General features: G+C 43.3%; 1 protein-coding gene across 1 annotated transcript; it reads left to right on the top strand.

Moving 5' to 3' along the window:
* Positions 1–8908: 8908 nt before the first annotated feature.
* Positions 8909–23220, top strand: RB195_010700 (uncharacterized protein; the record flags this gene model as incomplete). Its single annotated transcript, XM_064191828.1, has 28 exons — positions 8909–9060; positions 10381–10508; positions 13433–13542; positions 13599–13722; positions 14252–14340; positions 14396–14519; positions 14588–14676; positions 15331–15446; positions 15521–15647; positions 15715–15817; positions 15873–15973; positions 16061–16148; positions 18553–18706; positions 18763–18892; positions 19381–19517; positions 19787–19913; positions 20315–20382; positions 20459–20612; positions 20677–20855; positions 20912–21020; positions 21220–21303; positions 21430–21606; positions 21665–21793; positions 22038–22317; positions 22387–22562; positions 22628–22759; positions 22889–23014; positions 23074–23220. The coding sequence occupies 28 exons, from the start codon at positions 8909–8911 to the stop codon at positions 23218–23220; spliced, it is 3660 nt and encodes a 1219-aa protein (XP_064049411.1).
* Positions 23221–23346: the final 126 nt, after the last annotated feature.

Consider the following 23346-nt stretch of genomic DNA (forward strand, 5'->3'; position numbering starts at 1 on the left):
CCTCCTTCATTTTTAGTGGTACTCATTTTGTATTTTTGATTCCTTTAGCGTTCACGAGTTTTTTTCAAGTATTTGGCAAAAATTGTCCTCAGCTTTCTCGCTATTTGCACGCGCTTCTCCTTTTCACATGGGAACTTGTTGGTTCATTTCTATCTGTTACACTTTGTACACCTGCACATGTTGCCAGCAACGTTTGCCAGAGATACAGGCCAGTGATTGGCTTTGAAATGACATAACCAGGATGAGAACCACCCCAATCGGTTTCAGGTAAAGTAGTGGAGTGTATGCAACCTACAATGACCTGCGAAGACGAGCCTTTAGATCAAATCACGGTCAAATGTTCGAAACCGCATTGAAGCCGACCAGGCCTCTCATCCCTACGAGTTCGATAACTTGAAAACCGGTCTTGTTGGCTACTTTGTTATTCTTGAGGAGATCCTTTGTCGTAAAACACATATCCTCTCCTGTGTTGTTGCTATCTTGAACATCGTCCACGGTAATTTTGCAACAAGGACCCTAGAGCATGTTCTTTCTTCTTTCAAGTCTCGTTGATCGCTTTTTCGTCTTCGATTTATAGGAGTACCTTAAGTGCATGAACAAATAATGTCGGATGATCGAAAAGGTTAATCCATAGATCCACCAGAACCTTCGGAAGGTCCTCAAGACTCCTTTTGTCGTCAGTGATCTGTGGGGATGTTTTCGCAGAGAACTGGAGAAGGTCACCGAAAAACGTTGGCAAACCCACATACAGGCGGCCAGCAGCAAAAAGGGTGGCAGCAGAAAGTGGGTGGAGGGCCCTGGAGGAAGGAGGCAGCGGCGGTTCGACGAGCAACTGTTCCACTCAATGACCCCGTCGACAGCAGGCATCTGGTGTACGCTGCTCACATCCCCACGCAAAACTTCTCCTCCCAGAACTACCAAACACGCTCCGTACATTCCTAAGATCATCGATTTTTCTTGGCTATGTTTACCGATCACTACGTTTCCGAATGTTACTCAGGATTTTCTCACATTTCCTTAAATAATAACACCTCTTCTTTGACCTTTGATTCTAAATCCAACGTTTACTTTACTTTCTTGAATTTCATCCTATTTTACTCTTTGTTGATTTGCCAGCAATTTTTGCAGCCTATTAGTATAAGAAATATCTTTTAAAGAGCGCTTACTTCTCGCTCACAAGCGCAACCACTCGAGAGGCGGAAGAAAGAAACGTTTCGCGGAGTTTCCGCAAGTTTCTTCCCTGACTCAACAGCAACCCATCAACCACTCGTTAACCCGAAATGAACTAACGTTTGGCGGTTTGTGGTGGCAATCAGCTGACGTCCGCATTTGAAATCAGCCGAGTTGAGGTCATCTCGGTCGAGTTTGGACACCGTCTCGCACCCGTCTCTGGTCGCTCCGCCCACGGGTGCGGGTGCGTCCTTGCGGGGCGTGGCACAGATTTTTCGATCATTTTATCAGTGGGAATGAGAACCAGAAATACATGGGAAAATTCAATAAACACATCGTCCAAATGTTTTGCTTTAATTTAAAGTGACTTCCTATTTCCGAGGGGAAATCTACGGTAATTGCGGGAATTTCCATGATCCCGTTGCTCTGGATCTGTTCCAGTTGATAACCTTAGGTTTGCGAAACTTCCGTAAATGGGAACAGCACCTCAACAAACATGCTGGCAGTCTGCTACGTAGTCTTTTACGAGAAAAACTCCTATGAAGATCCTCATTGTTGTCGGGCTGAAGAAGAAAATTGCGTATCCTATGTTTCGTCTGCACCCAGAAAACCTGAGGTTTCCAAAGAATTGCAGAAGATTACTCAGCGATGACGGAACTCGTCACGAGAAAACTGTGACTACAAAAACTAGAATTCCAGAGAATTCGTATTTCCGCGGTTACATATACTCGTATTGCCTAGAACTAGGACATCCTTTTTATTTATTTGTTTCTTGTTTACTGTATAAACAAACAAACAAAAAACAATTGTGCAGACAGCGTACAAAATTATCGCCATTCAAATTGTCTCATTTTGAACTTATTTCGTCCATTTTTATTTATTTTTTTCTTTTCCAGGAACTCTTCAAATAATGTCTTTTAAAGTTCCTATCCTTTCTCCGTTTCCGTTCATTCCAGCCGGTTTATGCCTTCTCTAATGCTCCGCTTCGATTTGCGTAGTTTTTATAATCTGCAGATTTTTTCACCTTGAAACGGTGGATATCCATCATTGAATAGATTATTCCAAGCACATTTCACATCCATTAAAAACCCACAATCCTTGAAGTCCTTGGAGAAACATACGGATACGTCAAAAAATCTCACTGCAGCCTATAATGAAGCCTGGCGAGCTTGAACTCAGTGTATTTCCGTCGAAGTGCAATTAATCGCTAGTTCTGTCAATCCAGCGAGACGACCCTCCCTACACCCGCCTGCTGTTCTGCTGAACTTTCGAGGATCGATTTCAGGACTTCTCGTCCTACTATTCGGGTGTTTTCCGCTGAAGAGGACTTAGAATCGGTCACGTAACCCTTTCTTGGAAGATTTCCTGGAAGACTTCCTGTTCGGAAACGATCGCCACTTCACAACTCTCGTCGCTCTCTGTACACTCACTCCACATGTGGGAATTTGATCATTTGCGCGTCCGCTCCCTTTACGGTTGTTCTTATTGCGGTTCTGTTTCGCGCACCTATATTACCACTTTAACATTGATTTTCTCGAACATTCAGCATGGAATCGAATATGTGTTTTCGTGTTTTTCCCGGCGATTATCGTTTCTATGAGCATTGGAGGCAGTTTTTCATCATTCGTGTCCGAGTATTCAAAGTTCACGGATCGCGCGCTGTCTCTATATTGATAGGTACGGCATGTAATCGCTGTGGCACATGGTTGCGGCTCGCCATTTACAACAATCCAGCGAGTCTGAATCTCTCTGCCCGTTGAATCAGCGAACTTTCACTAAGTAATAACGAAAGTGCACGTTTTCCCCGGCCGGCACACGCCCCGAGGCCCCCTCGAATGGAAATGGCGACGTGATTTGCGATGGGCGGTTTCCGACTGCAATAAGTAATCGAGAGGGGATTGCGGTGGACAGGTAAGCTGACAGCCGCCAGCTGGTTCCTCCGCAACCAAGCACCGTTTCTGGAGAACGGCGCCTCCTGAGGATATGCGGAGCTCGTTGCGGTTACTCCCGGCTCTGCGCCCGCCCCCGCACTGAAGTTCTCCCATGCAGCAGCAGCAGTTCCTGAGTGCTTCGCCTCCTATTTATTCATGACACCTTTCTCGCGCTCTATCCACCACCCACTTCGGTCGGGTTTGGCGCGAGAACCCGCCTCGACAATCGCGTTCGTTAAGCAAACACTTGTAGAACTAATCGCGGTAACTTGTCCCGTTTTTTACGAGGTAATAGAATCGATTCAAAGGTTCCTACCGATCGATACGTTCAGTTTTGGAGCAGATCTGGCTCGCCGCTGTTTTGTTTATTTGACTCGAAATCCCCTCTGGACCTGCGCGACATGGATGTATGGATCGTTTTTCGAGAACTTATAAACTGAAAAGGTTTTTTTTTGTATAAATTGACTCATTTTTATCAAAGCCATAGTTTTTGTATATTGATTAACCGTTTCAATGAATCACGCAGCCATTAAAATCCCGATGAGAGTTCCCTCCAAAAACTGCGCCATCTGTACCCTCCAAATCGGGACTCGGTCGTCCTAGTTCCACACTAATGACCCCGCAGCAAAAATCTCGTCCAGGCCATATTTACGAGCACCGAGAGCGCTCCGAATTTTCATATTCTCCGGTGCTTCACGAAGAGGAATCCGAGTTGTTATGCCCTGTCGGCAGCTGGTTTCTCGTTCACAGCTCGATGGACTGTTATGTACGTATGTGTCGATCCGCAGGCTTCTTTTCCTTTTTTTCAATCTCATCTTCTCTTCCTCTCTTTCTGTACGCATATTCTCATTGTTTATGGCACTGCTGAACTTCCTGAGCTTTTTTGAACCTGGACTTTCAGGGACTTTTTGAGAACATCTTTTTAAGAACAGAAATTAAGGTTAGCAAATTAATTAGCTTCTTTTCCTGAATTAAGTTCGACTGTCCTAAATTTTTGCATTTGCAGAATTTAGAAACTGTCAAAATATTTCACGGCATTTTCACAAAGTTATTCCGACTATGACCACTACTATGGATATTCCTCAGGGGAATTTTCGGGAAAAACAACATAGATTATTCACGTATTAGCTATGCATCGCCTGTTCCGCATAGGAGTTTTCTTTCATTTCTCGTTGAAAGGTTGCAGAGAACACAGCAAAAAAGCATGATTTACATTTCAAGTCCACGACGATGCATTAGGAACGTGGACAAGAACACTTTGAAGAGGAACGAACGGAAAATGACAAGTTTTCAACGTACCAGCCATTTCTTTGTGGTTCCTACACAGAACTTTCACCTTGAACTGGTTCGTTCCGCATTCGTCATCGGTTAACGGTTTTAACGATGACAACCGAGCATTTTCGAACAGTTACGTTGTAATTCGAGATGATGACGAGAATTCGCTATTTTTAGTGTCCTTAGAAGAACGACCGGAACGAGTTGAGAGAAAACGAAAGTTCTTTAGGAACGTGCTCCCCATGTAGAGGTGGCTAGCGCGATTAGGGATTAGCAACAGTTCGGGATAACGGCTTTTTTGTGGTCGTGACCGTCTCGTCATAGCGCATTTTTTCAAACTTCTCGCTCCGGCTACGCAATGTGTGTTTGATGTCCACAAGAAGTGACAGCGACACAGTTATCCAAAACACTAGGATTTTTTCACAGAGTTGCTCTCCTTTTTTCTTTTTTTTCTTGCGTGAAACTCTTCTCAATTTACTTTTTGCCTAGTATGTTGGAAGTGGCACAGTATTTCGTCAACTATCGGACAGCATTGGACAACTTGCAAGGGTTCTGTTCTTGGTTGATCAAGCTGGGAAGCTTACCTTGTGGAACTCAGAGATGTTTTTTCAGAAGCGTAGAACACAAACAGTTCATGAGATCGAATTGCGGTTTTATTCTATTACAAACGTAGCTTTGGCCATAAACACTCAACACTTCCTCCTTTTTTGCGCTAACCATGAAACCACGCAAGAACTGAATTTCTGGATGAACTGAGCTGAAAAATCTAATGCTAGCCGCCTCAGGATAGTAATTCAACACTTTTTGATCTTTACTTAAGGACTATGTGGTGTATTTCATGAAATCGCATCATATCGAGCGGTTTTGTACTGTAATCCAAAGAAAGCGGGATAGCATGAGATCTAATTTTTTAAGGCCTATTTTCGGATCTCAAATTTTACTTCCTTTCTTAGGCTATTATTTACGAAAATTCCCGCCAGTAGATGGAATGTGCAAGATGTCTACGGATGACGCAATCTTTCCACAGATTGAGGCAGATCCACTAATTCCAATAATTTAAATTTTTCGCACTTTGTTGCTCCAAAAAAGGTTTATATATATACATATATATTTTTCTAGTTTTCAAAAACTGAGGAGGTGGGCGGGCTAGGGGATTTCAACTCGTTGTGCGCTGCTGTTTGTTCGATTCTCTTCTTTTTGTGCAGAAAAAGAGTATAAATGGGAAATGCGAGTTAATGAAGCAACATCGTATGGAGCACATTTACAGAATGTGATTTCACAGTACAAAGGGATCACTCATGACGTGTCCAACACTCCAGCACTTTGCGAATCCCAACACATTTTTCTGCACACCGAACCAGTTGAAGTCGAATGTAGCCTGTTATTAGTGGTGAATATTTAAAATACACGGATGACCCAAGGTACATATTACCTTTCATTCAGTTATTTGTTTATTAATATATTTTTCTATCTCTTTCTGTAGCGGGGGGATGTTAAAGGCCTCCCAATCGACCACAAAATAGAATGCCTGGAAGGGCCAAATTTTCTTTATTAAATTTGGAGGAAATTCTTGTATTTTCCTCCTTGTTTCTTTTGTTTTATGACACATTTATGGATGTTTACAATTAAATACTCAATTCACATTGAGAAATACTCCAACATTTGGCTAAATGACTAGCCTCCAATAGGGTTCTGATCATAAAGAAGGCCAAAAGCACTCGTTCGAGTCAAGTTCCTGGTAAAAATTGCCTCTGCTTAAAGTTTTTTTTCGGAAACGCATCGTCGTCGCCATTTTCGCTGTATGCGCATGCGTAAGTTTAATGCAATAGTGCGTACAGCTGCTGTAGCTACGTTCCATCATGAAATTAAAGTATGTTGCACCCAAGTGCGTAGCAGAAACCCCTCCATCAACTGAAGAAAGTGAAACTTTTGGCTTCCAAGCTTGCGTTTGGTTGTGACGAAACGTAGCGAGCTGGATCTGTGTTTTTCGCTACTTTAAACCTGACACCGATGTGTCGCTCTTCCGTTTCCCACGTACCAAGCTCAAAACAAGCCTGGAAACCGCCAAAAAACCCAACGGAAAAATGTATAGAGAAGATCATGTCGTAAAGAAAGGAATTGAGCTCGGTGGAGGTTTTTAGGGTCGGTGATTCACATTAGATGGTTAATTTCACGTAGCATATGTATGGGTTTATCGTTTGCCTAGCGTTGCTTGCCGTTTTCCAAAACACCTTCAGTTGTACTTCCGCTCTATCATAATTAAGGGAGATCTTCACCAAACAACTTTCAATTTTCCCGGAAATAGTTTTTTCCCACGGATTGCCGAGCCTCAGTGAAGACGGCAAAGTATTCACGCACTCATGAACTCGTTGGCTCATCTCAGCTCGCGGTTGAGCAACTCAGCTAATCAGCAGTGCAGAGCGATCGTCTCAGTGATACTTTTTCATACACGCACGGAAACCGGGCGTGACACATGGACTGTTCGAAAAATCGCAAAAATCTTTCCTTTCTATCAGTGAAATTCTGGATAAGTGTCCGTTCATCTTCATGTTTAAAGGCATCACCCCACGAATCTGAGGTGGTGCAAATTTCAGGTGGAGTATTCTTATAAGGGTATAGTAGATTATGGAGAGGGGGTGATTCTGCCCATTTCTTCCTAATAGCCTTAAAAAACGGCCCGAAAGATGCGGCGGGTGCACAAGACTGACGCGCTCCAATCGAACTCCGTGTAGAAAATAGCGTGTCGGAACGCCCAAAGCCGTATCTTCCGGGTCGTTTTTTACGGCAATTAGGAAGAAATGGGCGGAATCACCCTCTCTCCTTAATATACGACCCCGTATACGAATGCTCCACCTAAAATCCGTACCACCCCAGATTCGTGGGGTGGTGCCTTTAGTCGAAACGAGTAGGCGGAGTTCCGGTCAACTCGGCTGGTTAGCCCTCAGCTGAAGAGCGCGGGATCCCCGGAGTGCACAGACGGATCATGCTGAGGAAGCGACGACGAAACAGCTGCTGTGGTTTCCGAAGCAGAACTCGAGAGAATGGCCACTGCAGTGCCCGATTACTAGAGCACGTAACTGCACACTGGACAGATCCATGGTCACACATCCCTGGTCAGCTCGACTGACAATTACTGTCTGAACAGTTTGTGGATTGCGTTACATCCTCGATTAGTTCGATAATTGTTCCGTCGTCCATCAACTACATCTACATGGTAGTTGTCGCGCGCGCACCCGCATTCGCCGATCCGTCAGCATTTGCATGGCTAATTACTGCTGTAATCTATGCATTATAGACATGCATTTGGCTTCTTGGATCGAAACAAATGAGCGGACAACTGTCACTAGTCCTCTTATTTCTGAACGCTCACTTTTTCGCGAACACGGACAAAATTACAAGCGTGCATGAGAATTTTTTAAAAGATTTTATCATGCTGAAATAACTCCAAAATCAGCTTTACCCACTCGAGCACAAAGTCCTTAGCATCGTCCAGCTTTTTGCATAAGATCCGAAATTTGATGAAAGCTTTCCAGTCTAAGAAGTCCAGAAGTTCCTTCTACTTCTCTCCAGCTCCTTTTTGTCCCTTGAAGATGTTTAAAAATAATCGTTCGTTATGTTCTTATTAGTCATAACACTTTTTATGCTCTGAGACTCCTTTTCCTCTTGACACATGGTTTCCTCAGTCAGTGACGGTGCACGCAACGAGCAAAGCACCTCCCATTTTTTTTCGGCCGTGAATTATTTGAATTAGGAATGCACTAATCAATTAATTGGCACTAATTAAAATAGTGTCACAATTAATTTTTTCACTTGTAATCCGCGCAGAACAACGCTTGAATGATTCAAAAAGGAATTATCCCAATCACGAAGCTGCAAACTAGCGTTTAAGGTTCCACACACAAAAAACTCGTCATTTATTAAGTTCTTATTCATTTTACTGTGTAAGAAATAATGGAGCATAGGACTCTTTGTTTTCTAGTCGGCCATTTCGATATGCTATATTCTCAAACAAAAACGTATTCTTATCTCCTCAGCGTGAGCTTTTTTCAATGATTTGATGTATTTGAACAGCATTTTTTGATTATTCGGTTCTAGTGAGTTTACATGCGTGGAATTCCCCAATCCGCCAGGATGGGGAAAACGCTCCTGAACATGAGAGGATCAATGGTGTTCGGGAGGTGACATCGTATCACTTTCCGGACAACTGATCCTCGTATGTTGATATTTTATGGATGTCCTCGAACAAATAGCGTTAGCTGTTAACTATGCTCGCATCTAAGCTGACAGCTGCACGAAATAGCAAGCAAGCTGTCCTCTTTGTGCAGTCCTTTTCCTCTGACTCGTAGATTTTTCTTGAGATTCATGAGGTGAAATTCTAGGAATTCTCATCACGATTTTCCAATCCAACCGTGTTTTCCATGTTTTTTTTTTTGTGATGTGAACTCTCACCCTTTTTTCGCCATCGCGGCTCCGTTATTTCTCCCTCTTTTTTCTGCAAAGCACTGACCGTAATTCTTGCATCCGTACAGGTAATGAGGGCGTGGCTGGTGATTCCCAGCCTTCTGCTTGTGGTTCATCTACGAGCATTCAACATCGATACGAAGAATGCCGTCATACATTCGATGCCCTCCGGATATTTCGGATACTCCCTCGATTTCTATAACGAAGAGAAAGGGATGCCTGTGTGAGTCTCAGAAAATTTTCAGGAATTCATGCGATACTCCTTTGATCATCAGATATTTTTCAAAGTTCTTCCAACTTTTACATCTTTGCAAACAACTTTTTTGGTCCTGCTAGCAATATGTTGGCAGTGCAGTATGCAAACAAAAAGTAAAGTACATAAGTAATTTTTCGCTTTTCCGAGTTTCCTCTCTTTCGCTTCCATTGTTCTGCTGCACGCTAAAACCAGCCGAGCTCTACAGCTTGTGATGAGAACAGAAAGAAAAGCAATGAGCATTACAAAAAGCCGAGAGGGTGAGCATTACACAGCTCACCGCGCTATATCTCGCTCCTACTCTGCACATATGATATCGATCCGATAACGCTGCTGGATCGATGATTCAGGGACTCAGGAATTCAGGAATTCATTTGATGACTATGTACATCTGGTGACCAAGAGGAAAACAGAGAGTGCATTCGATCTTAATGAAGGGGATTTTTCCGGAACGAATTCCGGGAACAAGCAACAGCCCATGGTCCTCTTTTAAAGCGTTCCGTTCAAACTTCTCTTCTAGCGAGTAGCTTTTAAGAGGAATTGATGGTGCACAGTCATTGTTCAAATTCGAAACAAGTTAGTAAACGAATGGTTAATCCGGGACGGCATGCACCAAATGTTTAGGTTCGTATAGTTGAACATTAGTTGCAGTTGAAACTCTCCAATGTGCTGCTATTGTACTGCAACGACAGGAACGGAAGTATACATTATACTCACCTATTTTCTTCGGAATTTTCAAGACTTCTTCCGAATAAGGACGTTCTAACGGTCATCGATCACCTATTCCTTCTGAAATTACATATGAAACTAAAAAAATAAGTTATGGCTTAGGAGTGCCATTCGACACAGACCTCAGCCATGTGCCATGAGTGCGCGGATCAAAATTGCTATGATCCAGCAACAATTTTAAAGTTAGCGCGCGAGAAATTTTTTACGTAGATTTTTCCGAACAGTAAGTTTATGCGTCTTCACTTCGTTTCGTCCGGATGAGTGCACAGCGTTGTTTCGTCAGGTGGATTCATCAGCTCGGGGATTCCTGTTGGTTCTGGTTTGCACAGTGGATATCTCATACTCTTCCAGTGGTACGTGCACACTACCACTATCTTAAACGCTGTTTATTAGTTCGCCTAACTATCATTGAAAATCCCCCAAACACTCCATTTGGTTGGCACGGATGACCTTTACGCTCCGAAGGAACAGAAAATGTTATGATACACTTGGGAAATTCGTATAATGCTTGATTTCACATAGCTTTATCCGTAATCATAAACGCTCTCCAACGTTTTTCAGTTTGGTCGTAGGCGCGCCTGAATCCGAGACGACGAATCCAAATCTTCGTGGAATTCGACGACCTGGTGCCGTCTACGTTTGCTCCGTAAACAAAGCCACCTGTAGAGAAGTGCACGTGGATAAAAAACGTGAGTTCAGCATGCAATTTCTGCCGAGTTAGGCGTGCCCGAACCGTGCACCGAATTCTCCGGGTTTTTTTTGGTGATTTGCAACTCAGAGTTATAGTCGGGTCATAAAGGCATGAAGCATGGTGCAGTTTCGCAGGCGGTAGCTCGAAGCGGTGAAGTGGGAAATAAAGAGAGGAATAGCGTCAGTGGGGGTCTCTCCTGGATTCTAACCGCTATGCTCCGCCGCGCCGCTTCGAGCGCTCCCGCTTACCCAGCTGTGCCGTGCTTCATGTCGTTTTGACCCTACCATAGGACCGGTGAAGTGATTTCAGCTAAGAAATAACAGGAAGAAATTGAAAATTAGAATTGTTTCATAGAGTGAGCCTGTGCCAACCTCGTGCAAACTCAGCTCACTGTCGTAGGAGAAACCAAAGTGTGATCATGTCGAGAAATTGACGAGAAGTTGTGGCGACAATTTCTGTGCTTTGAACGACTGCAAGCGCGAAGGATGCGTCCAACCTCATCCTAGATTTGAAATGGCAGTCCAGCTTTTTCTCGCCGTGTGCACTCTCAGGCAATTTTCGTCCTGTCACGAGACTTTTTAAGCTATGCCTGCGAGCAATAATATGATTGCTCTGTGGCTACTTTTTGCTCTATTTTGCATGACTGCATGAGCTTTCGAGAAAAGGGCACACTCCATTTATTCATTGCCGTCTTTTTTCCGCCAACGCTACTTCCCAGCGAGTTTTGAGTTGAACGAACAATCAAATACTGCTAAAATAAAGTGAGGAAAGAGCGTTGCCCTACAAATCGAAATTTTTCCCGGGAACTGCCATAAACTCCTTCGGATCCATCACTACTGTTCTTAAATTTCTTCTTATTAAATCCCACTAGTTTATTTCACGTACCCTGGCGATCTTTCCCTGTAAATATCTTCGAGAAACCTTCGAATTCCATCATAGATGCACATCGTACGTTGTGGTTCCCGTATTCGTTATGTATTTTTGGAACTTCATTTCAGGCAAAGTGCCCCATTTGGAAAGATAAACTACAGTAACGTACGATGACGATAATAACAAAATCACTACTATATATGTTCATAAGGATAGCAGTGGTAGATTCCTGAAAGTAGTTGGTTTTACGGTGAAATTTTTAAGTTTTAAATGAATTCGACACCTTATGGCTAGCTCTGACCGCAAACTGCTCACTCAATTGGAATGATCCATCAAACGCCGAGATTTAGCGACCATTCATCCATGAAACACCGGAAACAAACCGACCGCTTGTGACTCACCATGAACTACTCTGGACCCGCTATTCCAAGCGATCATTGAGAAACTCATTTGTTATGGCTCGAAACACAGCCATATGGCATCCGAAATGGGAAATCAATCAGCTGCATACACACTTCTCCACGAAAAAAGCGTAATTTTCGGCCACAAACGATGTCGTACACATTTTCGCACACAAATGATAATTTTTCGTGGAACTTCGGAGAAACGAGGTAAGACTGGTTTGAGTGAGGGAGCAGTGAGCTTTGCCTGCATACAAAACAGCCCGCTTACGTTTCTCCTTCTTTTTGTTATTAGGTTCAATGTCAAAATATGTACTCCTCCGAGCTACCCATCCTGCAGAGACTCCCAGTCGGGTATCTCAGGGAAATAGACGTCTTTATGGCTCCCTGTTCGATTGTAAAAGTGTAATGGGGAGAGAACGACTCTTGGAATTGAGATACGACGACGTAGCTTGAGGTGGAAGCACTCATTGGGACCTTTAGAAGCCAGCTCCCCACAAAAAATTAATGAACTGAAAAGATTTTATTTTGAGAAAAAGAGCTCTGCCGCTATTTTCTTCTCTCCGAGAACTGTCCGGACACGGAAAACAGAAAAATGTGGACGAGGAGGTTGTGGTTGGCATGACATGGGTTATTCCTTTTATTTGTCAAGGCTTATTTTTAGAGATATTAAGTGACGTTTTTTAAAGAAAGAACGGGATAAACATGAATTGGGCCAATTCGTTCAGAACGACCTCTTGTATTCCCACAGATAGAAGGACTGATCGTGCATGCCCCAAATCCCCGACGTCACGAGCTGATGACAGCAGTCTGAACAGCTGGAAACACGCGCATTTACCGAGTCCAGCCGTCATTTCACCAACACCTTTCATTTTTTTTCAGGCCATAAGGTTTTTCAGCCGTTCGCTGCATATTCTACACATCAAAACGGTTTTCCCTCGTAATTAGTGGGTCGTGAGTGAGACCGGTGGAGTCTCTTTGTCTTTCAGTGAAAGTTGTTCCGTAATGGAACAAAGGTTTTGATGGAATACGACGGTTCCAACGAAGATGAAATGGTGGAAGATTGGAATGAGCTAAACACAATTAGCTCTATGTGAAACATGCTAGGTGTTCGGATCCATCATTAGCTGCTTATCGATCTGGATACACCTACAGCCTATCTACAGTAACCTCAACATAACATCATCCATAGACTTAGCAGGAAAAAATGGCTTAAGGGAATCTTCACCCCTTCATGTCTTTCTTCTCAACTTATTCCTTATTCGGTGAGGGAGAATAGAAACAGCTAGAACTATAATTTACAACCAGGTGAACTGGTAATCTTTTAAAAAAATAACAGAAGTTTGAGATTCAAAATCCAGATCTCCTTTTTATGTATTTCCTTTTCGGAAACAGTATCCTCTTGCGGATCATCCTTCTACCACTTCACAATTATTGAGCGAGGTGTCCCAATCTTCTTAAGTGACCGTTGCCCAGAAAATTGGTTTTGGAAGTTTTCTATTTCTCCTCATCATCCTTTTTTGGCAGTAAGACAAAGATTAGTAAGATTGAAGTTTGAAAAAAGAAAAGATAAAATACCTCCATTAAAATAGAATGAAAATAACATCCAAGAAATCCGCTCCTAAGTTGTGTAATATTTCCCGACTTTCAGAAGGCAACGAACATCGTCTGAACGGCTCCCATTTGGCTCCAATTGAGGACAAAGCGTATCAATTCTTTGGCGCCACCGTAGCGTCAAATAAGAAGCACGACAAGCTCATAGTGAGTCCGACTAGTTGACCACTCCCCTCTCGTCACTGCTTTCTTCTTTTTTGCAGATGTGTGCTCCTAAATACAAATACTTCTTCTCGAAATTCGAGGTGATTGAACCAGTGGGGACTTGTTTCTTTGCCGAGCAAGGATTCACCAAAACACAGGAATTCGCCTCGTGTCGTCAAGAACGTGAGTTATTGGAGTGAAATTCGAGAAAAAAGCTATTTAGAGAAGCGTAATGGTCCCGGCAAGAAGCTGGCTAATCAGGCCAAATTATGGAATTGTTCTATAAAGATTTCTTTTCGCTGTCAACTTTTCAATCCCACACTCGTACCGAGTTCTCTGTCAACGATCTACCCGATCGATTGACGGAGATTGCTCTCGTGATTACCTTGATTGAATTGTTGTTGAACAAGGAAGTGGAAATTTTAGAAAAAGTAGGAAGAAACTTGCGATGAAACGTAATGTTTAGAAATGCGGGTGAGGTATTTTTTGTCCAGTATCCACTTAGTATATCAATAGTCAGCTAACCTAAATTAGGAACGTTAGTGATAAAGACACTTCGTAACGTGCTTTCGACCAACTGCTACCGTAATAACAAAGTCATAGAGATGGTTGCGCATACATAGAGCAGTCCAATACGAGATATCAGGGCGGATTGTAATAAAAAAACGTTTTTATAGCTATCTAGGGAACTAAATGGATGAGTATATTTTAGCTGCAAGACACGGCAGGCACCGCTTTGGATATGGACAGTGCGGATTCTCAGCTGCACTTCCTGACAAATTCAAGAAAGGAGACGAAAGAGTAGGATTTCTGGATCATTGACCCGTTGCCGCATCACTTTCCAGTCACCTTTCAGGCTTTCATTGGCGCGCCTGGTGTGTGGTATTGGCAAGGAGCCATTTTTAGTCAGAATGTTCGAAATGTCACTGATCGACCGAACACGGAGTACGGTGGAAAAGAGTATGACCATGACATGATGGGTGAGCTACACCAACCTCAGAAATTCCTTGCAACCATTCCTTCTCAACTTCAACAAGACTCACTTCAGGTTACGCTACGGCTACTGGAGACCTAGATGGTGATGGTGTGGACGACATCGTGGCCGGTGTCCCACGAGGAAATGATCTAGCAGGAAAGGTACAGTACAGAGAAGTTCCTAAAATCGACATTCAGAAAAATTTCCAATTTTCGGTTCTCTCGATTCTTAGGTTCAGGACGTAATTTGCAGGATGTATAAAGGTGAAGACGTGAAGCGGTGCCTACAACCCCAGAAGCATTAGAGGCATTAGTTTCCCACATGATGCAACTCTTCACATCTACAGGAATGAGAAAAACCGCTTTAAATATATTTCTTCAAAAAAAAAAGCCAAAACTAAAAAAATAACTAGAACATTTCCCTAAGCCCGTACGAACCCATGAAGGACTTTTTGAAATCTGCACGCGGCTTTCCTGTGATCGAGTATCTTGTTCCATAACCGCCAGGAGAGAGAAGAACGATTTTTTTGTCACTTTTAATGGTATAGAGATTTTTAGTCGTTTATACTCTCGTAGCCAAATGAAACGGTGTAGAGTGCTCGTGCCAATTTTGTGGTTAAAAACAGTTACCCACATGGATCAACTGATGCCTTTGGCGTTCTTAAGGTATAGAATTATGCGGTGGTTCACCTTTTCATGTTCGCAAATTTTGTCCCGAATTTGACCTACTACTGTAAAGATTGGAAATCGCAAATTTTTGTGGATTCTGATTTCTATCAATAGTTCTTCATTGGTATTCTGACTGCATAGTTGCAGCTGGTGCTGTACACCACAAAGCTGAAGATGCTGGTCAATCTTACCGACCCGTCGTCTTCACAACAAGGACAGTACTGCGGCGGAAGCCTTGCGGTCACCGATCTGAACAAGGACGGGTAAGTGGTGATAGAGTCCAATGAGATCTTGCAATGAATCCTGGACTCCGCCACGGACTGCAGTTGTTGTTCAGGCGAGATGATATTATTATGGGATGCCCGTTCTATACCGACTACGTCACGGTTAAGGATGCGAAAACGCAGGAACGAAAGCCACAGTATGACGTTGGGAAGGTCGTAGTGTTCTACCAAACGGCTTCTGTGAGCTTTTCCCACTTCCTACTTGTACTTTGAAGTTAGTGTCCAGAAAAGAAACTTTGGGTTTTAGGGCGTGTTCGATCGTACGTCAGTGATTGTTGGAGAGGACCAATGGGGTCGATTCGGCTTCTCATTGGCTGCGGTCGGTGATCTCAACCAAGACGGTTACAACGGTAACGACATCGACAGTTCTAGCGACTTTGCCTGTAAATTTCAAGACGTTTCTAGATTTCGTCGTTGGAGCACCATACGCTGGTAAAAATAAAGCCGGCGCTGTTTATATCATGCATGGAAGCAAGGATGGAGTACGCCCGAAATATACACAAAAGGTTGGTCAACGTTCCAGGGTTCAGTGCTGCAAGTGCTTTTGGATAAAGTGCAAAAAATCCTCTAAAAAATTGTGGTTATGCTTTCAGATCGAAGGTGGCGCTATGGGTCCTCGAATGAAAACCTTTGGTTTTGCTGTAGCTGGTGGGGTTGACGTGGATGGAAACGGAATGCCTGGTAATGGTGGAATTCTAAACACTTTTTTTTTGGAAAATCTTATCTTCAAAATACCTTTCATCATACTCCTCAAATTTTCAAAATGACAGGTAAAAGTTTTGGAAGAATTGAAGATTTTTCTAGGATACGTCTGGCTCATGGAAACTGGATTTTCTAGGAAAACATTAGAGGCATGTTGAATTTTTGTTGGCAGTCTATCCGCGAATAACGAAAACGAGGACTTATCGACCACAAATGGCTTTGTAGTAGATACGAATTTGTGCCATTCGTGGTGGCTTCTCAGCTGTGATCCATCTGGTCATCAGTGTATAACGATACTGAAGGTACTGAAGAATATGTCTCGATCTCGTGGATCTCAGTCTTGTGAGGCGAATAACCCGAGTAGTGCGTAATGGCTCGTTAGTTCTGTTCATCGCTAATGCTGTTTAGTTTCCGCAGGGTTCTGTGGTGTGCTGGAGCGATGTCGAAGAGAGAAGCAGGGAAGTGAGGTTGTTGAGCTTGAGGTCTAGGAGGTTTGACAGCGACTGCACCGTCGATTTTCCCTCTGGAGCCAACCAAGCCTTTCATCCCTCCGGGGTAGATAAATTGGTACCAGACTAGACTGGGACTGATAAAAACACAGGCTAGATACATTGGCTGACCCCCGCAAGCCTTTGTACTGTCCTTACAAACCTCACCGATTCTGAACTGCAGTGAAAAGCATTAACGCATCCCAAGTTGTCTAATACAGCAGAGGCTTTGTGGAGAGAAGATGGCTCTGATGGGACGTATAATATGATATATGAATACTTTGAAGAACCATTTTCAGGCCGTTAAAAGTCATGAGAAGATTGAAGCCTCGCAGCTCGCAGTCCACACCCAATGAAATCAGCCTAGAAAGCACAAATGTGATACAAATGAGGTCCTCTAATCGCTCCACTCAGTATTACTCGTTTGATCCCCTTGAACTTCGACTAATGGTTCACTAGTGTGGAAGATATTCGCACGTCCTGAACCAAACACATGCAGTGCTCCAACGGCTGCATTTCAGTGTAAGCCAAAAGATGCCTTTAAAAATGTGGGAAGAATAAAATGTGATCAAATTTTTATTGGAAAATGTTATATCCAAGCCATCTTCACGATTTTCCATCGGTATGCATTCATCTCGTTGGCTAAATGATATTGGACACCTGCACAGGTCAGTGATGAAGTCTCACCGCAACAATCGACAAAACAGCACGAAATTCAATTTGGTGTATTTTGGTGAGAAATCACTCGCAACTTTCTTGCTCGCAAACCTTGGCCTGCTTCGTTGCAGCCCTCCGCGCCGTTTCTTCTTCTTCCTCCTCCTCAAGTCATTCGCCACGGATGCACGATGATCGATGACATTTTCGTGGAAGGACACACATTGCCATTACGAAGTATCTCAAGTGGACGTTGCAAATAGCTAACTCTGTAAGAGCTCGGCACTAACAGGACAAAAAAGGGATAATGGGGAAGAGGGAAGGACAAAATCATTACTTATGTCTGATTTTGCGTGACTAAAAACATTGTGCAGCCTTTTCAAAAGGAAAAAAGACCGCTGCGGATATTTCAGAGGGAGCAGGCTTTCAGTGAAAAAATATTAGTTGTTGAAAATTCAATTATGAATCAATCTCATTTACAGGGAAGAGTTCTTTTTTTACACAAATCAGAGTAACACTTCAAAACCACATCAGTTTCTAGCACTACTCGTACATTCCTGGAAATATTTGAGCGGTAAAGGATGTTGAATCTAACGCTGCCTGAATCCATTCAAAAGGTGTCAGTGCAATCGATTTCGACTTCAGAAATACGGAAATATAGGAGATAAAAAATTTGAGGAAAAGAAAGGCGAGCCTGCTTCTGTAAAAAGAGCATCTATTATTTTCGAGACCAAAGACTTGGTCTCAAAAAGTGGACGAGTTCAGGCGGATTCTCAACAAACCACAGCAATGATTCTTATGTGAATCTTCTTTCTAAATGTGACAATCAGCACAACGCTCGAAACCAACGCATGGTTTTCTAACTGTGGGAGACAGGGGTGGCCACAAAAGGCGATTTGGAAGTTCAAGGATACCAGGGTTTTGTGGATAACCCCAATAAAAAGTCCTTCTGATGCGATGCCAACCTCGGAGACATTAATGCTCTGGCTACCTTCAAACAGCCTCTTTTAACAAGTCTTGGTATTATTCTTCTCTCCTTCTCATCTCCCACTTCCTTTGCTTTTTCTTTTTTCCACCTTCTCCAGAGAGTTTGGTTTCTGTTCAACACCCCTTTGCCTAAAAAATTGGAGAAAAGCTCTTCGTAGTTCCACCATGGCTTTTCCAGCCCTGAATGACTATGGAAATAAAGGACACTATCCAATTCGCTTTGTACACGTCTCAGTTTTTTTTTCTCTTTTCAGATGTTGCCGTTGGAGCGTGGAAAAGTGGAAACGTGGCAGTTATGACGACTAAGCCAGTGGTTACGGTGACTGGACAGACTGACGCCGACGGTGTGACCATTAACGTGGAAGACAAGAACTGTGACGTCGATGCGAAAATCGGCAAGCAGTCATGGTGAGCTAGGAATTCCGTGAAGGACCACCACCAGACGCCTTAATTTTTCGTTCCAGCCGAACAATCAACACCTGCTTGCGCTACGAAGGCAAAGGAGACACTCCAAATGATTTGGAGTTCATGCTGCGTTACAATTTGGACGACCATTCACCTGAACCAAGAGCATATTTCCTGCAGAGAGACATTGTGAGTGAAATCAAAGACCACGGCGGAGAGAAGTCATTATAGTTCACTTTTTTCCTATTCTAAATCGCGGAATATAAATTCCAAGAATGACAGCTAAAATGCAAAACAGCCTCCACAAAACAGGGATCACGGGAGTTAGGAACATCAAAGGTCTCATTTTACCCAACGAGACGACTCTTAACACCCAAAGCGTTGGTGGAAAGAAAGCACGTAAGGTCGAATACTGACGGGATTTTTTTGTAATACGGGTAAGGGTAGTGAGATCCACTACCCAAGCTTCATTCTCTCAATCCATCGGGTGCACATAGAGACTTTGGTGTCTTTGGAGGCTCTAGTTCCTGCACTGTATGAGGTCTCACATCGTTTGTGATGTGATGCCAGCATACTACGTCCCCATCCCTATTTAGTACTGGAAAAACTCAACATTAGAATTTTTCAGAACATTTTCTTATTTTCGAGTAACAGTTCACCAAAAATGTTCATTGCAGAAGGCCGACCGGGACATAAAAGTTGCCAAAGAATCAAAGACCAAAGATCACCCAAACATCATCGAGAAGCGAGTTCGTCTTGAGAAGAACCGACAGAAATGTGTCAAGCAGCGTTTCTTCGCCTCTAGCACAATGAGGTCAGCCATGCATTCGACTAAATCCCACGGGGAGTTCGAATCATTCCCGAGACTCTTTACGGGAACAAAATAATGGAGTTTGAGGGAATTCGGAGAGAGTTCAGCCTTTCTTGGACTTCTGCTGAAAAGTCCTTATTTAAATGTGCTCACTAATATGAACAAAAGGCACATTGCTGAGTTGAGGAAAGCGACTTACCTTTTTCGACGCTTTAATTACGGTATTTCAATATTTATGACACACTACACTCACTTACTATTTACTCCTCCAGAGATAAACTATCTCCTATCCACTGGTCCGTCAACTACACCTATCAGGAGTCCCGCACCGGTAAACTCGCAGGAGGCGAACTCGAGCCAGCCATAGACACTACCGTACCTCAGTCATTTGAAAATAAGGTGCGTTCTTGAAATTTCCTCCAGAGTTGGAGTGATTCAAGGATACTGTTAGACAGACTGCAAATATGGCATTATGATATTCGACTAAACATGTTCCGTAGTGAAATTCGTAATGGAATATGAAATTGGTCTCAACTTATCATTTTGCTTGGATAGAGTATACTAGGAGCAACCTCTTTCAACTGGTACAGAAGCTAATTAAGTTTTTCTTTCGTGTTATTGCTGAAGCGTCACAAAGAGAATTAGGGAGAGGAAATAGAAATAGGAAAGAGAGATCTTTCTTTAAGAACAAAACCTGTGAATATCAAACAGTGAAGCAGTGCAGGAGAATGAATGGATGAAAAAAAGCTGATGAACTGAATGGTAGTTCAAGAGTAACTCATAAAAAACAAAGAATTTAGATCAACATCGCGAACAACTGCGGAAAGGACGACCTGTGCGTTCCCGATTTGCGAGTGCAGGCAGTAGCGTAAGTTTTTTATTCCTCTGGATATCATTTCATTTCAAAAATTCCTCCGAAAGCTGTTGAGTCTCGTTTATTACAGTGATCGACAGAAATTCCTACTCGGCACAAAAGACAATACGATGCTCATCAACGTCACAGTGCATAATGGAGGAGAAGATTCGTACGAGACGAAGCTCTACTTCGACGTTCCTGAAGGTTTCGAGTACAGCGGTGTCGTGGCGACAGATGAAAAGGTGGTTGCAGTGCATCGAGCGCCGCCTTAGCTCAATTTTTAGAAAATAATTCCCTTCGCTGCAGACAGCTCCAAGTTGCTCACCTACGACCGAAGAACCGGATGAGGACGGTAGATGGACGTTCGCTTGTGAATTAGGGAATCCTCTACCGCAACAGAAGACGTTGTCGACGGTGGTTAGAATCACTGCGAACGAAAATAAGCCACCCTTGAAACCTATTGAGATTCATGCATTCGTCAACAGGTACTTCGCATCGGTTATGCTCCAAACCTACTTCTGCTCAAGACACCACTTTTCAGCTCGAATGACGAGGAAGAACACACCGAGAATGACAACATGGTCACGTTCACGATCCCTGTTGATTTCAGAAATCAACTTACATTAAATGGCAGATCAAATCCTGAACAAGTACGTGTCTCACAGATAGTTTAGGGCTAAGAGGAGGCGGTCCTTCTAAAACCACTTTGACGGATAGAACTTCCACCTTGCACCCTTAGGGAGCATTTAATCAGCTTCTTCATTTGAGAGAAAGAGTGCCGAGACTTATGGTTCACTCCTGCTATATAGAACAAAAATTCTCTTCAAGAGGGATATGCGTAGTTTTTAGGTCGATTTCTCCACCAGAAACAAAACAGCTGAAGATGTGTTCGACGACAACGAAATTGGACCTGTGGTTAGCCATTTGTATCAGGTACGGTATCCACTGATGACGACGAGAACAATGCAGCGGGTTCTGTAATCCGTTGCGTCGTAATTTTGCTTTTTAATTACTAAATCTTTCTTTTGATAGGCGCATAAATGAAATCAATTCATCCAGGTTTCCAATCGGGGCCCATCTGAGATTGACTCCGCCACGCTGGACATTTTCTGGCCATCTTTCTCAGCTGAAGGAGGTCATCTCTTGTACTTGATCACTGATCCCGTGATCAGCGACCCGTCTAAAGGACGATGCAGGGTGAAACAGTTGCAGAACATCAACCCACTTAACCTGAGGGTAGGTCATTGTCAAGGAATTCAGACCGGCGTACGTCAGGGTAAAAGGTTCATTCTAGGTTACTAACGAGCATGTTCCAACTGATGCACCTCATCGGATACGAGGTCCCGAGTACGAAGAGGAAGGAGAGGAGGAAGAGGAGGGAGAAGGAGAGGGGGAAGAGGAAGAGGAGGAACAAGAAACACAGGTATTTTTGTTCAAGTAGGAGAGTAGACGTTACCCTAAGTGTAGTTGAAGAAAGAAACTAGATGCTTGGCAGGAACGTTCTTCTCTCAGAAATTATTATTATTTCTTTCTGAGAACAAAAGTTGTATTGTTACAGTTATGAAGCGAAAAATTTGGTAATTTCTTGAGTTGAAGGATGAGAATGTAATGTGAACCAAACTGCAGTTCAACAACGAGTACTAGAGAACCTCCATCGTAATTTTCAGACACAAGTGACGAGGTCGCGTTCGGGAGCTTCAGGAGTTGTAAGAGGTCATCAAACGCAAACAACAACAACACATACGGGCATCTCCGGAGCCGGAGGATCATGGGTATACCAAGAAAAACCCAGAAAACAAGTCGAGTATGAGTACATCCCTGACGACGACTACGAAGAGGAAGAAGAAGACTACGAACGGGGAGGCAGCAGATTGAGGAGAGAAGCAAAAAAGAAGAGCCCTAAGCAGGGTGCGGTCAGAGCGAGAGCGGATGGTAAACTCGTCTCAGGTAAGGTATTATATTTTTCTTGAAATGAAATGAATTGAAATTTCTGAATGAAGACGAAACAACGTCTAGATAAAGCACGATTCTCGGATCTTCGTCAAGCGGTGAAGGATTCGAAGGATGCCGGTGGAGTGATCGACTATCAAGGTGTACTTAGCAGGGCTAGCGTCGATTGCAACGCATTGCGATGTACCCATATTGAGTGCGATCTCTTCAACATTCGTGAAGATGAATTCGTACTAGTTGAGGTATGCAAAAGCAGAACATTCGAAAAACTTTCCGCTGCAAAAGTACTATCGCCACTGTTTTTCAGATCTTCTCCCGTCTCTACACCAACACGCTTGTCGATGAGCGAAATCCAGGAGGTGAAATTTCTTCGCTAGCGCTTGCACGAGTGACGAGCACAAAGATTAACTGGCCCCACAAGCCAACGTTGGTTACAGCGGTGAGTCTCCGTTTGCTGATTTCAGGAAAAATGGTATCGGTAAACTTCTTTCGAAGAACACGCTAAAAAAATAAGCGACATCTCATGAATTACGGCAAAGAAAAGATATGGAATACTAAATCAATTCAGGTCACCACTTCATTAAATGCTATCGATGATGAGGCTTCAGCAGCAGGCGTTCCATGGTGGTTGTACCTTCTTGCCATACTTATTGGTCTTGTTCTCCTCGCACTGTTGATTCTCCTTTTATGGAGGGTAAGACAGTACAACAAAATAGTAGTTGCTCGGAATCGTCCTCAGCCACGTCCTTTTAGTGCGGTTTCTTCAAACGGAATCGTCCACACACAGAGAAAGCCGAACGCAGGGAGAATCGCGATCCAGATGGACGCTACGCCGACACGAAGACACGTTATGCTGGTCCAGACAGCTACAATCCTCAAAGCCATGGTCAAATGCTATGATGACCTCTACAAAGCAGAGATTCTATTCAAACCGCTGCACTCTTTTGTAAATACTCGTTAAGTTATAGTCAATGAGGTGGTAGATGTCCACATTACCCAACAACCCAAAGCAATTCGGGTTTCCCT

Source organism: Necator americanus, chromosome III, assembly GCF_031761385.1.
Source record: "Necator americanus strain Aroian chromosome III, whole genome shotgun sequence".
Classification (NCBI taxonomy): domain Eukaryota; kingdom Metazoa; phylum Nematoda; class Chromadorea; order Rhabditida; family Ancylostomatidae; genus Necator; species Necator americanus.